The sequence below is a fragment of the Empidonax traillii genome, unplaced genomic scaffold (genome assembly GCF_003031625.1).
Source record: "Empidonax traillii isolate 1590-97213 ecotype Southwest subspecies unplaced genomic scaffold, ASM303162v1 scaffold98:size2021230, whole genome shotgun sequence".
NCBI lineage: Eukaryota > Metazoa > Chordata > Aves > Passeriformes > Tyrannidae > Empidonax > Empidonax traillii.
In genome coordinates, this window is record NW_020955291.1 from 36403 (window position 1) to 61833 (window position 25431).

The 25431-nt window shown below is 37.8% G+C and overlaps 1 protein-coding gene across 1 annotated transcript in view; it reads left to right on the forward strand.

Moving 5' to 3' along the window:
* Positions 1-25431, forward strand: part of MOCOS (molybdenum cofactor sulfurase) — a 209115-nt gene that overhangs the window by 18101 nt on the left and 165583 nt on the right. Inside the window, exons 2-3 of the mRNA XM_027881871.1 lie at positions 6621-6710; positions 9338-9404. Of these exons, the coding sequence (XP_027737672.1) occupies positions 6621-6710; positions 9338-9404 (157 nt within the window). The remainder of the gene's footprint in view (positions 1-6620; positions 6711-9337; positions 9405-25431) is intronic.

The following is a 25431-nucleotide window of genomic DNA, read 5'->3' on the forward strand; positions in this document are numbered from 1 at the left end:
TAATGTTTCAGTGAAATTTTCAGCAAAATCAATGAAAGCATTTACCAGGAATAGAAGAATGGGGAATATTTCCTCTTTCAACTCTTCTCTCATTTGATCAGTTGCATCAGAGAGAAAAGGAAAAAAGGAAGAGACTAAAAGATGGTCATATCTTTGCTAGGGAGGTGTGAAAGCTGATTTCAGTCTGAGCAAGTTACAGTTGTTTGAAGACTTGCATAAATATGAATCACTTGTGATTTATATTTCATCCAAAGACGGCAAGACGGTAGGCTACTGTGTGTAATTCACATGAGACTGAGGTACCTGTGATTCATTCCCGTAAGTAAGACTTCAACTGGTCTCACACAACCTGTTAAAGGTTTCTCTGGAAATAACATCACTGACTGCAGTCGATATTTAATCATGCCCCAGTGATGCACTAAATAAAGCAGTGCCTTACAGGTAGGCCAAATGGATGAAGGTGGGTGCTGACTGATCCCTTTACTGCAGTCTCACTTAGCACAGGAGCTGGCAAATGAAGAAATTTGATGGCATGTATTTTTTTTTTCTGTAGCTGTGAAAGATACACTTCGGAGGCTTGGATGTGAGTTCTTAATAAATGTGAAATCCTTGCTTTCTTTTGCACTCCCATCTACCTCAATGCCAGCAAGCTGTAAACGGAAAGCTGCAAGTAGGGGCTCATGTACGTAGAATAGTATGACACTGAATAATTTTAGCCACCTAAATAGCTTTTGTGGAGTTGCTATAGCCCCTGCTGAGGAGTACAGCAAGTGAAGAGGGTGTATGGTATTGACTGCCAAGGGTTTTAGTGTTCTGCCTGCTTTGCTGTAGGTAATAATGCAATGAGAGCAAATAATGCAAGCCAATAGCACGTGGAGAAAAGTAATGGGAACTTATTACAGATAAATGTAATTGCATATTTCATGCTTTGCTTTTTGTAATGAGTCCATCAAGTCAAACACTAACACACATTAATTAAACACCATTTTCCCACAGAACTCAGTAACTGGTTAGCAGCCCTTAGAATACTGCTGCCTTTAGCCAGGTTGGTCTCAGCCCAGTGTGGATCAGCATTTCACAGTCGGGTCAAGCTGTGATTACTGAAATTGATGAACTCAGTGGACTGGTAGTGGAAAGCAGAATGTGCCCATGGCTACAGGCTGACTGCTGCATTACTTCACCAGGCCTGTAGCAATTAAGTCATATCATGCTGAGGAACAGTGTCTCCTTTAACTGCATGGTAACTATTCAGGTTTTGAGCATCTATGGCCTTGTCCATCAGGTGCTATGCTTTTGTGGTCTTTTGAAATGCTCCTTGACCTTAAGCAAGGGAAACAAAACATTACCCTGTCTAGCAGAAAATGACTGTTTAGGTGAGAGGCATGTTTTTATTGAGAAAACAGACTCTATTTTTCATAGTTTTTGTCTAAATTGATGCCAAAAAGAAATTGAAGGTACAGGTAGCAATATTCATTCAATGTTTAATGTACTTCATTAATGGTTTTGCATAATGAGATCTTTTTCTGTCTATCTTTCCTTACAGTGTGTGGACATATCATGCCCTGTGTCACTGTGAGATTTCAGGCACTTTCATAAAGGTTATATTGCATAGTTAAAGCTACTTTTGCTATTTAATTTAGGAGCATCTCTTGGGGGAGCTAAGTTCTAATGCAGTCACTGGAAAGAGGGAGTTGGCTCTAAAGAGTATCTGGCTTGGATTAATTACCTGGAGGCTCAACATGAGCCAGCAATGTGCATTTGCAGCCTAGAAAGCCAGCCATATCCTGGGATTCATCAAAAGCAGTGTGGCCAGCAGGTTGAGGGAGGTAATTCTGCCCTTCTGCTCCACTCTCTGAGACCCTACCTGGAATGCTGCATCCATCTCTGGAGTCCTCAGCAAAGAAAAGACACTGATCTATTGGAGTGAGTCCAGAGGAGGGCCACCAAGACTGTCAGAGGGATGGAGCACCTCTCCTATGAGGAAAGGCTGAGAGAATTGAGTTTGTTCCATCTGGAAATGAGAAGGCTTTGGGGTGACTGAATTATGGCCTTCCAGCACCTGAAGGGAGCTTACAGGAAAGGTAGAGAGGGACTTTCTACAAGGGCGTGTAGCAACAGGACAAGGGAGAATGGCTTCAAACTGGAAAAGAATAACTTTACTCTAGATATTAGGAAGAAATTCTTTATTGTGAGGGTGATGAGGCAGTGGAACACAGAGAAGTTGTGGATATCCCATCCCTGGAAGTGTTCAAGGACAGGTTGGATAGGATTGGAGAAACCTGGTCTAGTGGCAGGTGTTCCTGCCTATGGTAAGGGCGTGGGAAGTAGATGATCTGGATCCTTTCCAACCCAGGCCATCCTATGATTCCATGAATCTGAGGTAGCTGATGTGAAATTACCTGTTAAAACCTCACTGTATCCAAATTATATCATACTTTTCTATGACCTCGGTAGAGCCCTCTCCTCCCCATTTTGTTTTTTCTCCTTCTTTTGTTTCCATGTATGAAAATCTCATCTTTATCTTTTGACAGATAATGCTTTATTCTGCCTTCAGCTTGTTTTCATATAATCTATTTCATATTGGTTTTGCTAATATTGCTGTACTTAAGATATATACTGTCTCCCCAGGGCATTACTTCCCATGTAATATTGTGTAGATAATCCTACTGAATTGCAATTAAATCCACCATTCAAAATTCATGACTCTGTAGAGTTGCTGCCTTGTAACTACACATTTCATTCTTCATTATGAGACTTTTGGCAATATAACTGGCAGCCTGTAATCAGCTGGAGTGAAGGAATTTTGAAGTTCCAGGGCTGTGAGAAATAATCTGTGAAGCCACAGAGCAGGTTGGCTTGTTTTGGTGACTGTGATAGAATCACAGGATAACAAAAGGTAAAGGAGGTGAACATAGAGCAGCCACATGGTATATAGGTAAATTGGTTATTTTTGGAAGTCGAAGTTCAGAAATGCGTAACACCAAGAACAATTTCAAGGACTAAAAGAAAAAATAACATAATACCAAAGTAGTAATAAAAGTAGTAAGCCATATAGGAACTGGGTCACTCAGCAAGGGTTTTGAAGGATGAGAAAGCATAGTCTCCATGTGCCACTGGGCCATTTTAGGGAGTGCCTCCATGGTCTCTCATGCTCCTTCCCCTCTAGAACATCCTCTGGGTGGTAGACATATGCATAACTTAATAGTTACTAAAAGGTTTCGTGAAGATGTAACTGCCTTGTTCTACACTCAGTTCATCAAATGATGTCTTTAAATTTCTTCTATGTCAGGTGAAGTCACATTTTAGGAAAGTGTGCTTTTGTCAAGAAGCAGATATATTGGCTCCCAAAGATTAACCTGGTAGTTTCTTTTTGCCTTGTATGTTTGCAAATTGTCAGACTTTGTGCGGTTGAGTGTCGTCACTTGGGCTTAAACTGTAATGTTGAAAAGCTCCACATTAAATTATCTTTTTTACATTTAAGAAATAGAAATGTTCAGTTAAACTGAATGGTTCCGTGGCATTTCTGATGCTATATGTACAGTTACACTCATGAAGTTTTACAAAGAGCCAAGGTAGGCATTTGGGCATGGCGGATGTTTTGTTAAGAGTGATTTGTAGCACATAAGAAGATCAAAGAACTGGGCTGGGACTTTCTTCAGCAGGACAGACTGGCCTGTGTTGGTATCCAAATAGTTCCCCATGTAAAATTAATCTATTTATATCAATATTGCAGCTTTTGAACCATTACTCTGGCTGAATAACTTTTCATAACTAATGCTGACACACTGAATGGTTTTCGGTATTCCTTTAAAAAAAATCCTACTTCTGAAAAGGATTTTATCAAATAGTTGGTATATTATTAGATCAGTGAAGTCAGTTACACACTCCAAACATAATAGTATGTAAATTAAACTAAAAGTTAATTTTACTTTTTCCCTGAGCAATGAAACCATGTGCTGATGGATATTGCATTTTAATTCTCTTTTTGTTGATCATATTATATTATCTTTCTTCTGTTACTTCCTGTAAACAGTATAATTTCATAGTGCTGACAGCCTTTATACTAAATACCACAGTGAAAGGGGGAACTGTATTGTTCTCTATATACTGAAAAATTTCTTTGGTTAATATGCATTCAATAAAGATAAAATAGAAAATGTTATTAAACCAGGGGAAAAGCACAATGGAAGTTATTAATATGCTTTTTGGTGGTGTTATACATGTGCCACTTTTTTTTTTCTTTCCTTTAAAAATACAATTTTGTTGAAATAGGACAGCAAGGAAAAGCTAAAAGTGCATAAAGTGCAATAGCAATGAAGATATTTGCTTCAGTGCAGTCTCAAATGATTAAAGAGCCCATTTCATTTTTGGGCAGTAGAGAGAGAGTATTAAATGCTGTTCTCTGTTTTCAATTAAACAGCAGCATTAAACATAAAATAAAAGTTTAAGAATTAATAATTTTTCCTTCCTCAGCCAAATTTCCTCACAGATTTCTGAAGTATTATACCCAGAGGAGGACTTTAAAAATCACTGGCTGTTTTTTTTTTTTTTTTTTTTAATTTGCATTTCACAGAACCACCGTGTTGTTCTTCATCATGAGCTATGTAAGGAATCAGATTTGAAAAACCACTTGGGGGCCTTTACCTAGAGATCTTTTGGCCCACATTGCCTCACAGGGGTGTTGGTCAGAATGGGAAGCGCCCGTCCCCTTGTCGTTGGATGGTTTGAGGAGCCTCAGGTGGTTGCCTGGTTTTCCCTTGTGCTCTACGGTTCTGTAATCACTTCAGTGCTGTCATCCTCCTTAGGACTGGAAGGGTCTAAAGACAGAAGCTCTCAGCACCCAGAGGAGCATCTCTTGTCTGTGCTCCTGGTGCCCGTGAAAGCTAACGAGCCAAAAGGCACCTCTGTGTGAGCTTTGTTGGGAGAGCGTTGGCCAGGATATCACCTCCAGGACAGCAATCCTTCTGCTGGTGCCTGGCTCTGGGCTGCCTCTTCCTGTTCTTAGTTCTAGTCTGGCCCTTCCCAGCTCTCCCAGCTGTAGCCAGTGACCATGGGCCGTTTATTGCCTTGACCATAACAACTTGTGTTGGTGGTTGTGGCTGTTACTCCACACTTCAGCCCCAGCTCAGGGCAGAGGCTTTTGGTGCCAAGCTGCAAGTCCTGATGAGCAGCGTGTGGCCTGATGGAGGGACAGCTGCTGTCATTTTGCTGACCAAAGCCAGGCCACAGTCCTGGGAAGGGCCTGGCTGTGTCCTACCGTAAAGGCAGCGTGCCCCTCGCTCTCTCCAAAGCCCCTGCATTTCAGTGGTGATCCAAGCAGCTGTCAGAAACTAAGCAGGACCGACCCCTGTATGCGTTTTGACCCACTGTGTTCGTGTTTGTGCTGCATCTCTCTTGTAAGACTTTCCAGAATAAAAACAAAACAAACAAACAAACCAACCAACCAAAACAAAAACCAAAACAACAACAAAAAAAACTCCACACACCAAAAAAGAAAAAAAACACAACCACCACAAAAAACCTAAAAAGCCTGTACAGCTAAAAAATTGACTCACACTCCATCCTTGGAAACACCTCAAAAACACTCAGTTGACTTCAAGCCATCATTAGAAATTCTGCTTTTGCTAGGGCACTCTAAGTGGGGGAATCTTAAGGCAGGATAGGACTCTTTTAAAAATAAAGGATGGGGGTCTGGATTGGTTTTATCATTAGCACTGCCTCACAGCTTTACCCACTGAATCACTGCTACCGTAACATAATATATAATAAGATGTATTTCCAAGTGTCAAGGTTTCTCCTTTAAAGCTTAACTCAGTTTTAAATCCCTGTGGAAAGTGAAGACCTTTAAAATACTTAATAAATTCTAATCTTAATCATATTCATCATTATTAAAATTTGAAATAGGTTGAAATACTTAAGGTAAGTGAAATGAAAAAACTAATAAAGAGCATGAAACACACTGGAGAAATGGAAGAATAATTGCTAAAGATTAAGAAATCTAAAATGGCCAAACATGAAAAAAACTTCATTTCCAATAAGCATTTATTTAAAAGTTTTGAAATATCTTAATAATATAAAAGGAGATATTCAAAATGAATTGAATGTTAAGTGCAGCAGAGTGGCGAGACATATTTAAATACATTAAAAATTATACTAGTCGTGTCTTTGGGCTTCAGGCATGATTTAGGCTTTGTCAGTTCTTGAGAGAATTGCTTCACCTGCCAGCATGGGGACAATATTACTATAGCTGTTGCTATTAATAATAATTATTATCTTTGTGGTAATAGTAGTTTTCATAGTAAGTAGTGCCTAGGAGTAGCAAGGTACTGTGGCTGAAGACACCAGCTTGCTCAGTCTTGTACAGGATAAACAAAAAGATATTTCCCTTCTAAAGGATGTGTAATCCGAACATAAAAAGGAAGGACCTCTTTGGTTTTAATTAAATAATATGCATGGGTAATGATATTGTTTGATTTCTATTGTTTCATCCTTTTTTTTTTTTTTTTCTGCTAGTGAATGAAAAGAGGTGTTTGAATGGTACACTTCAGAATGTAGTCTGCGGGAGAAAATGGACTTTAATATTTTAAAAATTGATTCTAGCAATTTTGTTTGTATTTTAGGGATTACTTACCTTGACCATGCTGGTTCAGCACTTTTCCCAGAGAGTCTACTAAAAGCTTTTACTGATGACCTCAGAAACAACGTTTATGGTAAGTGCAAAACAGTGTTCCCGTTAGTCTTCTTTATTTTCCATCTAAATAGTTTAAAACTCTGCCTCTTGGAAGAGACCTTCTGCACGTTTTTTAACATTGCAATAGAGCAGTTGGAAGATGAGTGATTTTACAAAGGAGGCATAGGCCCTCTGAGTTACTTCATTCTTTGTTGGCCAAGGATGTGTTGGTGTTGGTGAAGAAGAGAAATCAAAGGGAGCATGACTCTGTTGCCTCAGAGTTAGGGCACCGTGCTTGGGATAAAGAAATACAGTGTAGTTATAAGCACTTTTTTTCCTGTCTTTGTATTTTTTCCACTCAAAACACAAACTCAGTTTCTTACACAAGGACCAAAATCCAGAACCACTGTCCTTCTCAGTGGGAGTCATCACAGGGAGCTTATAAGGACTCAGTATAAGTATTGTATTTAGAAGAAAGCCTAGCTCAAAGATCCCAAGTGAATTTAGGCAGGGAGTAGGTGCTATACCTCTCTCAGACTGTTGGACTTTGATGCATACTCAGAAAAAGGATGGGTACTGCCAAAGCAGTCTTGCACATAAGAATGTAAGAATATCTACAAAATTATGCTGTATTGGGTGAAGGTTTAGCTATTACAGCTGTGGATGGGGCCACTTCAGCACCACCTGTAAGCACTTCATCCCCAAATCCACTACCTAAACCTTTTGTTTCTTTCTAACACTATTATCTAGTCAAGGTAAGTGAGTGTGATTTTATACAAAGGCAGCAGCATCCATTGTTTAGGAAATATTGTTGCTGTGTGAGACAGTTCACACTGGAATGAGTCATGCTCAAACAGAAAAAAATGTACTGTACAGTATTATGGTGTGAGTAGTCCCACTGAAGTAATCAAAATTTCTTATTGTGTTTTACTATCTGTGGGTCATGGGTCCTTTTTGCTAGTTTTGTGTCTTTCTTATGCTCTCTGATACACAGAACAAAGGGATTCCTCGCTTGGGAACTAGGTACCACTGCTTTGCAAGAAAACTGTTTACTCTAGCACTTGCGCACTTGTGTGCTTACCAACTACCACATGAGAGTTTTGGGTAGTTTCATTTTCAATGTGGCATTGTATGTGCCATTTTCCCCTATTTTTTTTCCTGAATGCTGGCAAGGCCAGGATCCAAAGCATGGAATTAGGTTCTGCTGTGAAATAATGTTATTTTTGATAGGAATAAAGTTATTTGGGTTTTTTTTCTCTTATGACAAAATATGTTGATTTGATCACATTTAAGATCTCCTATTGAAGTGCATGTCAGTGATATTAAAATTAATGTTTTCTCAAAACAGACATTGTAAAGTGAAATGTATGCTCTGATCTTAGTTATTTCAAACAACATTGAGCTCAACCCTTATAATAAGTACCATCTGTGGCAGAAAAAAAATATAATTTGTGCATTAATTGCTTGTGAGTAGAAATACTAGTGCTGCCAGTTTGGAGCAGATTTGCACAGTACCTATAATGGTATAGGAGAACAAATTGTATTTTTTCATTAGTACTTTCATCTAAAATGATAATGAGAGCTTTCATATGGTCAGTTCTCATTCTTTTGTAAAAATTATGTCTCATACGCTGAAGACAGCAACTGCTGTACAAAAAGAGTTAATTTAACAAACACAGATGTGACTAAAAGGGGAGTTTGACTTGCAGCTTTTTTTATTTTCTTGGTGATAATCCACAGACGAAAAGAACTGTAGTTTAGCTTTTGCATGTGTCAGTGAGGGAAAGTAACATAAGTAAGAGATATTCTCACTTTTAAATTGAGAATATTTGAATTGGAAATTACAGAAATGCAACATCAGACGTGAAAGGTGTAAGTATTAGTTTTTTGATTTGAGCTCAAAATTCATTATTTTCAACACCTTCACTCAATTACTTTCAGCAGGGTGATTTTGAAATTTTAAAAATAGAGTAGCTTATGTTTCAGCATATTGCAAAAAGTGTATTTGTATACCAATTTTTTTCTTACGCCCTTTCCAAACTGTTTATTCCAAAGAATGTGCCATTTACTAATACGAAAATGTTCTGTGCCCATGTGGATATTGCTGTAATCTTTCTCGCTCAAGATTTTTTTTCTCAATTTTTTTCTCAATTCATGCCCTTATTTTGTGCTATCTTAATTGTTAATACATGCTTATCCTGAGCTGGTCTAAGGTGGTTACTAATTTTGCAGTAAAATTTATGTTTTAATGAATTATTTGAATTTCAAACTCTAAAACTCCCAGGGTTAATCCTGGTATTGTGTCATTAATGTCTATTATTTCCAGATGCTGTCTCTTACTTCTTAACTACTATGCAAATACATTTATGAATGTACATTCTGTCTGTAGTTTTTCCTAGTATGTTTGTGCATATACAGTTGCATTTCCTTTTTAGAATAACTGCCTAAATAAGAGTTCCAGCTGAAGTTTCCAGATCTGTCATAATTGCTTTAGCCTATGTCCTTTCTCTTGACTTACTAAGGAGCTTCAGGGCATTGCTAGGATGTATACATTGAATCTTTATTTATCACCTTTTGGGCTGGCTTGGTGTAATACTTTCATAAAAGAGAAATTTAATAGCAAAATTGTGATTAATGATTAACTTCTGTATCTCTTTTGTCTCCTAGGCAACCCTCATAGTCAGAATATCAGCAGCAAGCTGACATATGACACAATCGAGCATGTCCGATACAGGTAGAATAATCTTTCTTTCAGATCTTGTATGATGCCCCTCATAGTTTTTATTTTCATTAGGCCTGTGTGATGTGATGCTATTTTCTGAGGGTCATCTGTCATGCCTAAAGAAAACACCTCACTTCTAAAACACAAGGTATTTGGACAATCAAGTGTTGGACCATATCAGTTCTTCTTCTCCCAGATGCCTCAATTCTCAAAGTCCTGTATTACAGCTCAATATTGTAATACAAATCCACAGTTTTAATTAAGATATAGAAGCTGGAATCTCAAAAGTTATTATTAGTAAGATGGTATGGTAAGATAGTAAGGTGGGACTAGGTACAAGGAAATGGTTAAAATTCAGATAAAATTAAATACGGCATAATTTGAGAATTTATAAAAGGCTTATGGGGATGTGTGCATTGTTTTACTGCAGGTACTTTTGTTGGAGTAAGAGAATACCTTTGAAAGTAGTTTTAGTAAAACTGTTCAGAGCAAAACCAAAAAGAAAAGGTAAAATTGAGTGTTGGGGCTTCCCTAAATAAGGTATCCTCCTTAAAGTTCAGGATGGAGTGTGCTGAAGTACACTTCCTGCCACTAGTTTACACTAGGACAAAATATACAACTTAGGTACTTGTTTATTTGTTTTAGGGTTTTTTTTCAGGTAATTCTTGCTATTTTATAAAACATGTCTTTATTGAAGAATATGTATGCTTTGAGTTTATTTACCTGCTTTTAATGAAACTCTTAGTGTAAGGAAATAAGCATCACCGATTCCTCTTTTTTATCATCTTCCTTGAAAGCAAATATTTCTCAAAAAAATATCACAGAATTCAGAACAATAGCATTGTAATAATGTTCATGGTTGTAATGAAGAAAATCTGTTTTACACCTTTCTGCCCTTTTTCTCTGGCTGCATTTTATGAGGGTATAAAAAACACAAGATTTCTAGCTGCACGCTGCTGCTGGCTATAACTGGTTCACTCCTCCCCACCACCAGCTTTCTGGAGAAAGCATTTATTTTTCCTTTTTCTGCAACCCTCTCTTAATGCTCTGCAGGATGACAACCTATAGCCAAATGAAATGGAAGAGACTACCTATGAGGAACAGCTGCTTTCAAAAGCAGCCACTTATAACCAGTTAGAGCAATACCTACAGCCCTTCAGAGCCTTTTGAGCAGACCTGTGTGCTCACATGCAGCGTTAGCATCCTGATTTCCATTTACTCTCAGTGTTATTGCAACGTTGCTCTTTCATCGTTCTGCTTATGAAGGCACAGCAGGAAGTGTAACTGTTTCTAGAATAATTGGTATTGTACTCTCTGCTCTTTGTTAGTGAGTAAGGAAATAGACTTTCACTTTGTAAGGAACCTAGATTGCTTTAAAAGAGCTTACATACTCAGCTTGTATTATTTTGGATCCTGCTTTAAGACTTTTTTAAGTGCAGGATGGGAGTTGACAAGAACATACCAATGGTTTTATTGGGTGTTTTTTTGTTTGTTTGTTTTGATTTTGTTGGGTTTTAGGTTGGTTTTTCTTTTTTTTTTTTTTTTTAAATTCCCTCTGCATCTAAATGAACATTTTCAGTATTGTACCTGATAGAATTTGTCATCTGTCCCTTTAGAAATTCAGCCATTATTCCCCAATAAAAATTTAAAAAGCATAGTCATCAAAAAGGCGTAGTCATAAAAATTGAAGAAGAAAATGCCCTAAAACCACTGTCAGTAAATCAGTTATCTAAAAGGCAATAAAATTATATTAAAAATCTATACTTCTATGCCATTGCAGCTAATCAAAATATGCAGTGTTACAAGACAGGGAGACAGGCAACTCTGTCCTGCATCACAGTGTATAGACTGGATTTCCTCTGTGAAAAAATAATTCAGCAGGTAATTTCAGGAATCTTAAAATTAGTTGCTTGCTTCTAGTTCTGCTTTTGGCACATGGCTGCAGTCAGAAGTATAGCTCTATTTTCAGTGTTTGACCCCAAGAAAATATGATTTTATTTTGTGGGGGTTTTCTTTTAGTTTTTTGTTTTGATTTTTCAGTGGGATGGCATAACCAACTAGTTAAGAATAAACACAAACCTTAATTTCATGTTTATATTTGTCAGTGCTGCTGATAGCAGCACCAGAATAGACTTTCCCAATCTGGCAGTGTACACTGTTTCATGGTACAAAGCTGAATGATTTGCTTTTACCTTCATATCTGCTTGACAGAGAGAAACCACTCTTATAATTTGGATTTGCAGGAAAATAAAGTAAATAATTAAATAATTGAGTCAGTGGATGTTTTCTAAGATTTACAAAATTATGTTGAGATGGCTTACCTCTTGACCAGCTCAAGTGCGATAAGAGTAGAAATAGTTGTTTTATTCTTAAAAACGTTGTTTCTCTTTTCTTGAAGTGGAACTGCTAAGTGATTTTCACCATTGTGCATATCTGTACATTAACCATGAGTGATGCTGAGAAGAGGAAGCAAGAACTGTAATAAACCTTACTGAAATGTATTAAATGTATGCATCAAAAGATTATAGATCCTTTTTATGCCTTTGCTTATGGATGTATGGAAGTGCCATTGCTCCACCTAAACACGGCTAAGGAACAGGAATACAGTATCTCCTTATGATGTTGCAGTTAATGCAACTAGGAAATTCATTACATTGATATTAAATAACCCTTTTCCCATATGCAAGCATTTTAAAATACTATCTTTCTGAATATTTTAAAACACTGTCCTTGTGGATCTTACCCTTGCAATATCAAATAGTGCAGCAGTGTCCTCTATCCAGAGACAGTTTTAGTGTTGTTTGAAGTTTCTGGTGTGTTTAAAATACACAACAGGATACTTTTTCATTTACGCTCAGTGTTGGTGTAATAGACTTTTGATGTTCATCCTTGAACTTTCAGGTACTATAAAATGTTAAACTGAATCATACTTGAGGAATTCAAATATATATTTCCAAAAGCCCTGAAATTTCAGCTGTGATTTCAGTACTAAGCATCTCCTAGATTGTGGCAATATGTGTATTACAAAATTTTGTTGCTGAAGCTAAAAGGATTGGGCATTGAGCTAAATGGGATCAAGTTTAAATACAGAACCAAAACATGCATTTTTATAAAGGCCCTTCTCAAAATATGCCATCTAAGAGGAGAATAATCTCTGTGGCCTATGCCTACAAACAAAAAAAGGTGCAGCAGGCATGCATAAAATGACAGTAAATGTCTTAGTATTTTAAAAATATTTTTTTTTCTGTGGTAAAACATACAGGTGGACTAGATTTTGCTAAGGAAGTAGTCCCATAAATGTTGTTTATAATTTCATTTGCACTTATTTGTAGAGAATATCATGATAGCAAGGTAGAGCTCAACATTCCTTCCTTATGAAATGTTTTCATTCCAAGGCTTGTTTTTTAAGTTATCACATATTTTGAAATGCTGCTATATGTAAGATAAGAATTTTTTTTATTGATTCCCAGCTTTAAGCCGTTCTGTGTCTGAAAACAGTAATGTTGGAACTGATACATACATGAAAATGAGCTGACCTTTCCTACACAGTAAGAAATAGTAGATACAGTATGTGCTTAGTATTGATTTGCCCTTTGCAAAGGTCATTGACAGGAGACTGTAAAGATGAGTGACATCTGAGCACTGCATCTTGTCCTCCTTAATGGCACCTGCCAACTTAAAAACCTTGTTTTAAAGCTAGGATGATTCAGCCCTTTTGCATGCTTGTTTTATAATACCATTTGCAAATCCTGCTTATCATGCGTCTCCTGATCCCTCTACTCAGGGGGGCGAGTGTGAAATACCACAGTCAGTGAAGTCCAGCAAAAAGATTGACAGGACTCTGTACATGGCAAATGGGAGAAGCATTGGAAGATAATTATGAATAATGGATAGGTTTTTTGGAAGAGTTTAGGCAAGAGGGTGATCTTTTTTTCATGGTTCATGAAATTATTTAGGCATGTAGTAAAACAATCCCAGTGTGGCACAGCGAGGTGGCTGATATCCCCACTCTGTGCTCTGTTACATACTGAATAACAACAGAGCAATGGCTTTGGTGCAGATACTTCTTGTTCTCTCCTTGGCCACACCTAGCCTTTTATGCAAAAGTCTCCATTTTATAAACAGCTGTTTCTAGGAGTCAATCCATTACTTTTGCTGTCTTTACTCTTAGCAGGCCTATGCAAGGTATTAAAAAGCTTCTGGTTGTGGTAATAGGTACTATTATATCTGAATGAGACTGGATTAAGAACAAATAAAATCAGTCTGTCTTATTTGGGAACTTTGCTCCTGGACTTTCATCTCTGTTTTAATAAATTAATTAATCATTAACTTGATGAGCTGAAGCTTTAGAAATGAATTTGCTATTACCTTCTGTGACTTTTCCGGTAGTCAGTTTTATACCTTCATGGTTTATATAAAGAGATTGCAGTAAATAAAATTGGTATATTGATGGTCATGCTCTCTGGCTGTTCTTTGTTGCAGAGAGAGTCAAATCTGGAATGCTTCATTTATTGAAGGAAATAAATATTTCAGTAAAGTAAATTAAAATCTGGAGGTCAAGATTGCTAGTTTATGAACACAAAGGATGAAAAGCTTCTAGGCAATTCTGAGTTTAATTTGTATGGGTGGTTAGAATGCTTTGTAAAGAGGTCTGAAAAAGACTGGATACAACTTTTTTTTTTTTCTTTCTGATTCAGAAAAAAAAACCCTCAGAAATCTGCTTTTTTAATGTGGCTGTGACAAAGAAGCTATGAAGACTAAGTTTAAAAGTGATCTTTCTGTGCCATTGCTCTCTAGATAGCATTCAGAGGACAGAGAGTGGTACAGGCTTACTTGGATTCAGGCCACCATTTTAATTCACATTTTTAAAATGCACACAGCCTCCCTACCTCCTCAGCTGCTTTTTTAGCAGGGACCCAGTGGCCTCTGTGTCCATGGGGAAGTCCATCAAAGGGCACATGAGCTGATGAATGAGATAGTCCAATTGGAACAAAATACTGAATAATAAAAATAGTGAGATTTTCCCAGTGCAAATTGTTTTTTTCCCCTTCTCTTCATCTCTATGTCTTTTTCAGGGTTTATATGGAGGCTTTTTTCCTCCTCTCTGGGCTGTACAGCATTTATAGAAGAAATGTGTTCTTCCCTCTTTTGGATTTGCAATTGCTTCCTAAGAAGCAGTTCAGTGAGACACCAGTCTGTGATGTTTCTGGTAACACCTGTTGCCCTGGCTGTTCAGTGAGCAGTAACAATAGCCCTGACTGGCTCTTGGGAGCACCAGCTGTTCCTTTGCCAACTCCAGGGGAGCCTGACAACTTCAGTACTGGCCTAGATGATTATTTGTATTTTAAGAAAGGCTTTTGGAAGACCAGATACTTAGTAAAAATGTAATTTCTGCCATTCCCTGTGTGCAGCTGCTGTACTTGACAACTCTGTTCTGACTTCAGCATACTTCTGTTTCTCAGCACAAGTTATGTAGAACTGGAAAGGTACTCCATCTGACTGAAGTCAATAAATTTTGAATGCCACCTTCAATTATGTTTGTTGTCCAAAGTTTGGCTGATATTTTCCCTCATGCCTAATTTTTTTGAAGACTGCAGACACTTTCTGTTTTGCTCCATCTGAAACTGACTCAGTGATCCTCTACCAAGAAATGCCCATCTGATGAAAGTTTAACCTGGGCTGTTTGTATCTTATGTTATATTTAAAATCATAGCCTTGGAAAACAGTCTGTGAAGTTAGCAAACCCGCTATTGGGCTCCATTTTGAATCTTGCTCATTTCGCTTGTAAAGTAATATGAGCACTTCATCTGTTGTTATAATTAAGCTGTTGAAGACACATTAAAGTGTTCCAAAGGGCTTCCCTGGTGGCATGAATTCTGAAATTCCTGTTGTCACTTTGCTGCAAGGCTCAGCTTTTTCACTCATTCTTTATTTGCTGTCTGAGCCCCACCTGCAGCAGACTTGAGCAGACTTGAGTCCTTAAACAGTCATCATTTTCATTATGACTTTTTTTCCCTCATCCCAAATTCTGACTGTCAGTTTTGACTCTAATTACTGTTCTGTTCCCTCAGCACTTTGGTACTGGTTTTGTTGCCCACACTTGATGATCCTGAATGATCATGATTTTCAGTACTTTAAACTCTGATATCCAGTGAAGTAGTTTTATTATAAACTTGACCTAAGAGAATAGCTATTAGTGTTACTTATATAACACTATATAAGGGGGATAGCTAGTTCATGATGTATTATTTGAATTTTGAGCATGTATATTTTTAACTGGTTTTTAATTTCTATCTTCCTGAATACAGTGATGTATTCAGGATCTTATGGGATTTTTTTTCTCCAGAAGCAGATATGATCTGGAAGTAATGGTAACTTTGGGGCAAGTGACTCTGTGTTTGAGTGATTTCATCCCTTTTTTTTTTTCCTCTCAGTTGTGATGTAGCCTTAGAATTGTCTTCTGTCCCTGTTACATCAAGTGTAACTGTGGCTGCTTTCCCAACTGTGATAATGCCATTTCCTCTATGTGTAGTTCCAGGCTTTCTGTAGTTCATTCAGTCTTCTTTACAGAAACAGCAAATATATTTGCTTTGTCAGACATTAATGCATGTTGTCAGCTCTCTTTCTCTAATGAGAAGGTTATTTACAGTGGCAATGCTAGATGCTGTAGTCCTAAATTTTTTTTTTTCCTGCTCTCTCCAATCTGCTTGCTCAAAGTCTGAGTTAATATTCCATGTCTGTTAGCAGCTGTTTTCTTTCTTTCTGCCCTCCCCCACCCCCGGCTCTGAGACAGCACTTAGCTGCAGGCAACTGTGTCCATTAAATATATAACCGCCTGTTAGCGAGGTCATTGCTGCCCTGATGAAAACTTTTCCATGGCAAAAGGCAGTCAGCTGCACGGCTTTCAGGCTGCCCAGAGATCGTGTTAAACACCAGAGGGAGCAGAGCCAGTGGGAGAATTGCAGCAGCAATCTTAAGCAGAAGAAACTGAGAAGGGGAAGTGCAGAAGGATGGCAGGTGACTGATGGCAGGTGGCAGATGACAGGCGATGATGTGGTGTAAACCAACCACCTTAACCCCTGCAGGGATGAAACAAGTGTTTGTGGGCCCAGTAAGGGTTTTAGAGGGCCTGGTTTCAGGACAGCCAGGTCAGAAACATATCCAAGCTGGTATGATTCAAGAGTATGGGAATGCATGACTTTCAGTGTTTTTGTGTCTCATCTGCTGCTATTAGAGATTACTTTTCATTTACTGTTAATAATCTTTCCCCATTGGGAGGACTAGAAAATTCCCTCTTCCACTGGCTCTTGAATAGCTAGTATCCTTTTGTTCCTACACCAAAATGTTATGTTGCCTATAGGGTTTTGCGGTCTTTTCTACCATTAACCCCTTCTGATGCATTTATGTAGAGGAATCCTTTTTCATTCTTCTGTTTTCTTAGGCTGAATAAGAGAAGCTCCTCTGGATTCTACTTCCAAGGTGCATTCTTCATCTGCCGCCCCACTCTGTCTCTGGGCTTGATCTGGATTACCCTAATCTTTCTGAAATGTGTAGCCAAAGTAGAATGGGGCTGTTGAAATAAGTCCTGCGGTATGGTAATTGAGACAGAATAAAAGATTCTTGAAATCGTGCTGTGACCTCATCAAATGTTCTGGGTGCTTTGAGAAAACAAAAATACTGTAAAGCTAAGGGAATGGCACAAGCATTTCAAACAAATAGAGGAAATCTCTAGGCACAATGGATTTCTATGAAGAAAGAAAGCACATCTTTCTGGGGATTCTTCTAGAATGGAACAAATTTATTGGAACATGATCTTACTTGTTTGTTTTTGTTATGAAATTTCATGCTATGCTGAAAGTGATAATGTGGTCCAAATATTGGTTGATTCTTATATATGAATGGAGCAAAAATTAACGGAGATTGTGAGATTTTGTACAGAGGATTGTTGTTTAGGGAGATGACATTGACTTAAAGGAGAGAAGATTATTTTATTGACTTGATAACTTTAAGCATCTACTTCTTTGAAGATCAATGCACTAACTTTCATTGTTAGTTTGAAATGATAGCAAATAAGTACCTAAAACTCAGATAGACATTTGTAATAAATGCTGGCAATATAAGTGAGTTCCTCCTATCTTTCATTATTCTTTCATTTCTCTGCTTATTTCATTGATTCAAGTTTCTTACCTGTTTTAAACTTTATTTCTAATTTGAACGTTACAAGCAAAGATGATATCCTTGAAGTTAAAGGGTGCCTTTAAGAAGCAGCACAAGTCATGGTAAGATATAGGAATATGAAAGATAAATGAGGCAAGACTTTGAATGGAACTGTCTCCTTTATATTAAGGTTAATAACAACTAGTGAACCCAGGTTTAATTTGCTAGATTTTATTAGTATATTTGGTATATTTCAAGGCAGAAGAAAATTGCATCATTGATATGACAAAAGTGCCAGCTCAATAACATGTTGCTAATAATTTAGCAACATTTTTTAAATTTATTTTAAGCTTTTGGAAGGTGACACTGTTTAGAGGAGTATGATGTATATGCTATGGATTTTATGGAGAATCCCTAGGCTTATAATGAATCCAGTAATCACAGTCGTGGTACTCCTAAGAACTTTTCAGCACTCAGGCCATTCTCAGCCATCCTCTTAACACTTCTAGTTAGTCTGTCTTTAGTCTTTTAAAGGTGTTTACACCAGCGTGCTTGTAGCAAGCGTGGGTAGAGCCCTTCTAAAATCTTCCTTCGCGAAGCCTAGCCATGAAAGGTGTTTAGTGTTTCAATAAATTTTTTTTTTGTAAATACTTTTCATGTGATAAAGGAGGTTTTAGAGACATGAATCACTTTGGAAAATCTGTCAATGTTCACAGATATTTCTGACAAAAAACAAAACAAAAAACCAACCAAGCAAGCGAACAAAAAAAACCCCAACAAAACAAACAAACCAAAGAAAAACAAAAACCAAACCAAACAAAAAACAACAACAACAACAAAACAAACAAACAAACCAAAAAAACCACACCAGAAAAAAAATCCGCACAAAAAAAAAAGACAAAAGGTGATGAACAGTACTAGAACTGACCTCTGGAATATAGTGCTGAAGCTTTTGGGCTAACAAAGAGAACCAGTGCAGCAGAGGTGTGAGGCACAGTCTTAGTTACTTTTGCCCTGCTAAGAAAAATTTCACTGACCTATTAGCTCAAAAATCCTGGTGCCAAAACCCTGTGTGATGTCCAGTTCAGTCTTCTTTTAGGAGCCTGGCTCTCTAGTGAGCTGACTGTGAAACTTTCAGTTCAATGACTGTTTATGCTAACTTGCAATAGGAGAAAGTGATCTGCCTGCCAGTGAGAGCTTGTCTCAAGATGCTTACACTTTCTGTAAATTCATAAAAAGGTTGTTTTAGTTACACAGATCTGTCTCCTTATAGAAGGTGAAAATGAGAATCCAAAAGGTTTAGTTAGAAAATAGCTGCCCTGCTCACCTCTCAGGACTGGAAAGCCTTTAGTCCCACATCGAGACACTCCAAGCCCTTAAGTCTCCTTGTACAAGCTTATTTGGAAAGTAACTGTCTGGCCTTCCAAGGACTGAACATCGTGCCACGTGTGTAGAACTTTAATTGTACCAAAATGCTTAATGTGAACTCCATAAATACCCTATACAATATAATGGAGTTTTTAGGTATCATACGTGGGAAATGATTCCTTCCCTGAAAAAGGTAATTATGGATGGTTTTAACCACTTGATTTTTATCTGCATTCATTTTTATCAATTTGAGTGTTGCCATGCTTTGAAACTGGAGTGAGAAGCTGTACAGACCTCTGAAGTGTTGTGTCTGTGACAGCATATGAAATCATTGACTGAGCCTAGAGTAAAACAGACCTTAGCCTAGATTAAAACAGACCTTCTAACCTTTCTTGATCATATTCCTCCTATGTAAATAGTGTGCTACAAGCAGGTAATTTCTGCATTATTGTCCATGACTTCAGCACAAAAATGCCTGTGTTTGATTGTGATGAGCTAAATGTGCTGCTGTAGTAGTTTGAAAGGAGTTTGCAAATCTGACAGCAACAGGTTACCTCAGCCAGGGAAGAAAGCTAAACAACCATGGTATAGTTTGGTTAATCAAACTTGCCTGAGCCAAAATAGGTAGTAGCAGTGTCTCTCCTCCCTCCTACTTGGCTGACATAGTTGCTTGGAGGAAAGAGGGAGGCCTCTGACATTCCAGTAATACTTGTCAGCTGTCTTGAATGGCTATCGCAGTAAATGGGATGCTGTTGCTTAGTCTCCTTCTCTCTCCTTTGTGTAGGAGAAAGTTTTACCATGTGCTAACCTTACAGGGCATGGTCTGGGCCGTATACATTGTCTGAAGGAAATGTAGGAGGGTAACTTTCTGTCAGTCAGTGAGAAACCCTTGCTCTGTGGGATGTATCCCAGTGATGAGTATAATATGCTGCTTCATTTGTGAGAGAAAAATAAAATAAATTATTTTACTTTATAGGCACAGGTACAAGCAAGATAGTTTTTCAATGCCTTGAGCCCTACCAGTGAAAATCTAAAATCAAGGATACATCCTGTAGCTCACAGTTGCAGTACAGATACAAAAGGCTTCAACTGAAAAAATCATAGAACATTCACAAGCCACTGTGAGTTTATCTGACCGTGTTTGCCTATTTAAACATCCAAATGGGATGGGATCAGTATAGCAAATAGTGCTGGTGTTTAGCGTTTGTAATGAACTTCAAAATGAGTTTGATGAAGTATGCTTTTAGTATAAATTGGACTTAAGCTGCACTGCCGAAATGTGATATTATAGGTGGCATTCTTAACAGTGAAGTGCAAATGAAATTCTTCCTGCTTTTAATTAAATAAGCACACACTCCACTGAATTTTGGAAATTTAATTCTCTTAATCTGAAGTCTCAGGCCCTGAACAGCTATTGTCATTTGAAAGATCGTGCTGATATGTTTCAAGGCTGCTTGTACTTATGGAAATACTCATGCTGTTTTATTTTGTAAATTTGGGGCCCTTTCGATTTCTGTTGTTATTTTTTTTAAAATTGTATGAAAAAGAGCTAAGGTAACCTTCTTCCTTTTTGTGGCCCATGAACGTCAGAGCTGTAAGCACACAAGCATGAGTGAAAGGGCTAAAGCATCTGAATTCTGGTGTTTCTACTGAGGAGCTGGTGGTTGTTGTTGTCCCTTTTGGACACTGCAGTGAAGTATGTTGCTGTACATGAAGTTGTGCCTGGCAATTCAGAGCTGTCACAGGCATTCCAAAGTGGAAAGGGTGTTACCACAATTTGTGTGACCACAAATTCTTTCTGGGAAAGTTTCCTGCTGTTTTTAAAGTGCGTGGCCTTGATAAGATGTTGGCTGATGTTCCTTCCTGTAGATGAGTCATAAGGCTTGGAGGAGAGAGATTCCCCTGACAGACTCTTCTACAAGTTGTAATGAATTTGCACATACCAGTACTAACTACTTGATTCTCAGCATAGTGAGAAGGTCTGCACAGCTAATTGAATAGGGAGGTAAAAATAGGAAAAATAAACATCAACATTCATGTAATACTGTGCTTTGAGTTACAAGTCTTTTAGAGAAATTAATATGTGCTTCATTCATTTCCACTATCTCTACTTTCATTATCATATGATTCAAGTTACTACAAACTAAACCAAAGATAGATATAAAGTCTTTAAAGGATGAGAAATATAATTTTATTTGTCAAGGGTACATGATAAGTAAGGTCTAGTTAATTAGCTACCATGTGAAAAAGAGTTGCTGTTTCCTGAGCTTGGAATAGTCAAATTTAAATGTTTTAATGGAGGGGTTTTTGCATATGAATACCTACATTCAAACTATTTCAGAACCATATAGAAGAGGTAGCAATCTTTTTGAATATGTTTATGTGTGGTTTGTGTGTTTTGGAACCATCTCCGTTTTATTTTCACAGCCTAAAGTATTTTTTCACCTTTATTATAAGTAATTTAAAAACAGTGGCATATAATATTTTCTATGACACTTGCTTGACTTTCATTTTCAAGTCTAATTGAGGTTTACTTGCAGTGAATTTGAGCTATCAAATCACTTAAGCCATTACGGTAGCAGAAGCACTTTGCCTTTAGGGTGTACTTGTATTTCTACATTAGCAGATTTGTGGTTTGTACCTGTATAGTGAAATTCCCTGTATCAAACTCAAACAAGAGAAATGGAAATTAAATCCTCTCGTTTTGTTCCCTCTTTCTACCTGGGAGAATTTTGCTAATGTGGCTATATTGATTTCTTATTATATACCTGACCAATATAGTAACTATGGTGGTAGAATTAGGTAAATATGGAATTAAGCATCTGGGAAAACAATATTCAAATAATTTTTCAAGAATTCAGAGTTATAGTGTGCAATTAACAGCTTAATGGACCTTTACCTCTTCTAGCAGCTTATTTTAAATGAAACAGATTGCTTGGCAATGTTTAATAAAAAGTTTGATTACATACAGTATGTAAAATGAAGACTTTAAAATTAGGCATGTTCAGAAGTAATTTCTCTGTAGCACACGTGGGTTGCTACAAAAGGAGAGTGTGTGTGAACTTAATGACTTAGAATATAATTACTGAGGTGCAAAGCATATTGTAAGTCATTTAAAATTTGTGAATGGCAGTTCTGTGGGAAGGTTTAATCACAGCAAAATATAAATGTTGCTTAACTTGTTTTTACTACTGCAGTGAAAGAATCGCCCTGGTGATTTATTCTGTGTAGCCTACAGATCAGAGCCGTTCTCTAGAAGGGAAAAGAAAAACCAGCAAAACACTGTTTTGTGAACAGAGGCCAGCAGACTTACCTGATGGGGCATTCTGTATTTGAAGACAGCTTTTAAGGGAGCCATGGGATGAGTTGTGACATAAATAATGCTCTACCAGCTTTGGTCATATGCTGTTACTAATTCCTATGGCCTTCTTCCATGCCTTTTCCAGAGATACACTTGTGGTACTGTAGCCAGCAGACTGGAGCTGCTGACTGTCATTTTAAGTCCTTTTGCTTGATGTGGTGCTTATCATGGCTAGGCTTCACGAACGAAGTGCTGAGCAGTGGAGACCCACGCAGTGTCAGCTGTGGCAAAGACGGGTAGTTTTGTGCAGTCAGCAGGGCAGGCAAAAGGAGTCAAAACCAAAGGTAGTCAAAACCACTGCTTCCAGACTTAGAGCAGCTCATAATAATGCCTGTAGCATTTGGAATGCCTAAGGTCCCTGCTAGGCTGAGGTCCTGTCTCTGAAAGCGGGTCTGTAAGATGGCAAATAATCCCCTGGAACATGGCCTTCTGTCCATATACCGAGTGGATGCTCAAATTGCTTGAGACTTGCACTGACTTGTGGATGTGGGACTGGAGAGTCCAGAATCCTGGGTATAACGTGGTAGAGAACAGCTTTCAGAAGGCTTTACATCTGGACATATTGTACTCAACCACTCTTATACATTATACCCACTCTTAATGGTGCTGGAGAAGTTGTGGTGGATGGCTTTTGGCTGTATGAGTTTTTGGGTCTAACACAAGCAAGTCTGATGCCCAGGAAAAGCTACTGAGACAATGTAAAGAAGAAAATGAGAATCCTAAATTCTCCCTAGAAAATTGTGACAGGATTATTATTGTGTTTTGCAACATATTAAGGTCTATTAGACCTATTAGAAAATTAGTACATGTTACTCGAGTGCATTGGAGGCCATAGTGCCACTAAACTTTCTGAACTTACAGTGTTTAAGTTTGTTGAGCACTATCTGTTATATGCTAATGGTGTTATATTTGCTTATTTATGTAGGTAATTTTAAATGGAACCTCTCACCATTGTACTAGGTGCTTTGCAGAAAAATTAAAAACATAAGTTACATAAGGTACCTGTGGTAGATACAGTAAGCTAGGGCTACTGATAAAAATGACCGCCAAATCACATAGCTGAGTTCTCTGAAATAACACTAAGAACAGAGAAATGGATGCAAGTCAGGAAAGGAGAACTGCTAGTCAAATGCAAAATTAAGCAGTGGGTCTGTGTACTTTCTTCTAGGTCCCAGCAGCAGTTTGTACCCTTCCAAAATGATTAATGAACTGGAAATAGGGTTCTAGCAAGTTTAATCATATATTTTCTACATTTCTTGAATAAATATTATTTCCTTTTTCCTCAGGCTCTCTTCTGTAGATATGTTCTTACGGGTTTATCTGCTGATTTCATAACAATGCAAAGGGATTATAATGTTTTTTGTTCTGCTGCTGTGGGAAGGTGATATGGCTACAGGAAAGACCCTTGTAAGAGCAGCATTGCATGCAGAACCCTATTTTTGTGCTCTTTTATACCTGTGTAGTGTGTATGATGTGCCTAGGAGGCTGGTAGCATGAAGGGAAAAAAAACCCCAACAACAAATTCAAATCTGTGGGTGGTAGGCTACTGAGAAAGAAAACTCTTTGGTCTTTACATATGCAATTCTATTTCTGTGGAGCAGACTGAGATGAGACGCCCTAAAATAATTTTGAAACCCCAGAGGGCTCTTAAACTGCTATGTGGCTGCCATGATTTTATTTTTATTGGTTATATTTTTCTCCATTCCACTAGCAAACCTTTTAAGTTTTGTAAGAAATTCTGATTAAGTAGTTTCTCAACCATTTTCACATTCTCTTGCTGCTGAGCTCACATTTTAGGACTTTGGGCATTCTTTTCTATCCTCTAACTTCATGATATGTGATGAGGCTGATCACATACTATTATTGCCCAGGGAAGAATTACACTTTAAGGAGAAAAGACATAATCCCATTCATCACTGTTTTCTGTGATCTTATTTTTTTCCTACTTGTTTTCTATTCAAAGTGTTATTTTTTCATTTTATAGGCTGCATTGGTTTTACCTGACTGATCTAACTCCTCAGCCCCTCTTCACCAATTTCACTGTGAGATACTTTACTTCATGACATATTTCAAGTTAAAAACATCTCTATGAAATCATCTTCTGAGGAGCTGCTAGAAAGCAGCAGCCTCTAGCTTCTCGCTCAGTGCCTGCCTTGAAAAAATTTGAAAAGCCTACTGTGGACATGAGAATTGTGTAATGGCAGCAAATGTTAAAAAAATACTATGAATTGAGTAAACTGCTAACCAAGTAATAACAAAACAAACTCAAACCTCAGAACAGAATTTAGGATTCCTGCTTTTTCTGCCTCCATGGGACTACAGGGTTCTGCGCCTGGGCCTGTATCTTGTAACTGTGCAAAGACTTCTCTCTCTATTGTGTATACAAAGAACGCTGCTTGCATTGACCATGAAATTAAAATTGTGAGATTATGGGTGTCAAAGCCTACAGCTGTGACTTCTGCTTCCAAGGGAAAACCTGACATGGGCTTTGTAAATATTAGGAGACTTGCGGCATCTCCCTTTTTGTTTTTGTAAACTTCTTGTTTGCATTGTAGATTGTTATTAGGATTAAATGGGCATTTTGCTTGGTGGGCTGGTTTGGCTTCCGGCAGGTGGCATGCTTCATAGCAGCAGCCTGCTCACTTTTTTCCCCACCAGATGAAGTTACTAGGCTCTGTTTCAACTACAGATGAGAAAACCAGTATTTGTTTTTCCCTGTATCAAAGGTCTCTGAGACCTCTTTCCATTATTCATACTGGTTTGAAGTTTGACAGCATCCTCAGGAGGAGCTTGAGGTAGAGGTGCTACCAGAGGTTGTGTCATGGCATAAAGTTACTCTCTATCTCCCCAAAAGGCTAAAATTATCACTGTGGTTTGGCTTTCTGGTAATCTGTGAGATTTTTCTGTGATGATTTGCTTGTAACAATAGGACAGAGAACTAACAGCAACAACAGACAGTCTGGGTTGGATAATCAGAGGGAAGGGAATGTATGAAGTATAAAAATATCAGGTAGATCCTATGAGTGCATGTCTAGTGGGTGTCCCTAAATATATTTTCCTAAGCAATCTTTCATACCTTATTTGAGCCAAGGGTTTGAAACTTCATTTTTTCCCTGAAGATGCCACTAACCATTGGTCAAGAGACTTGGTCCC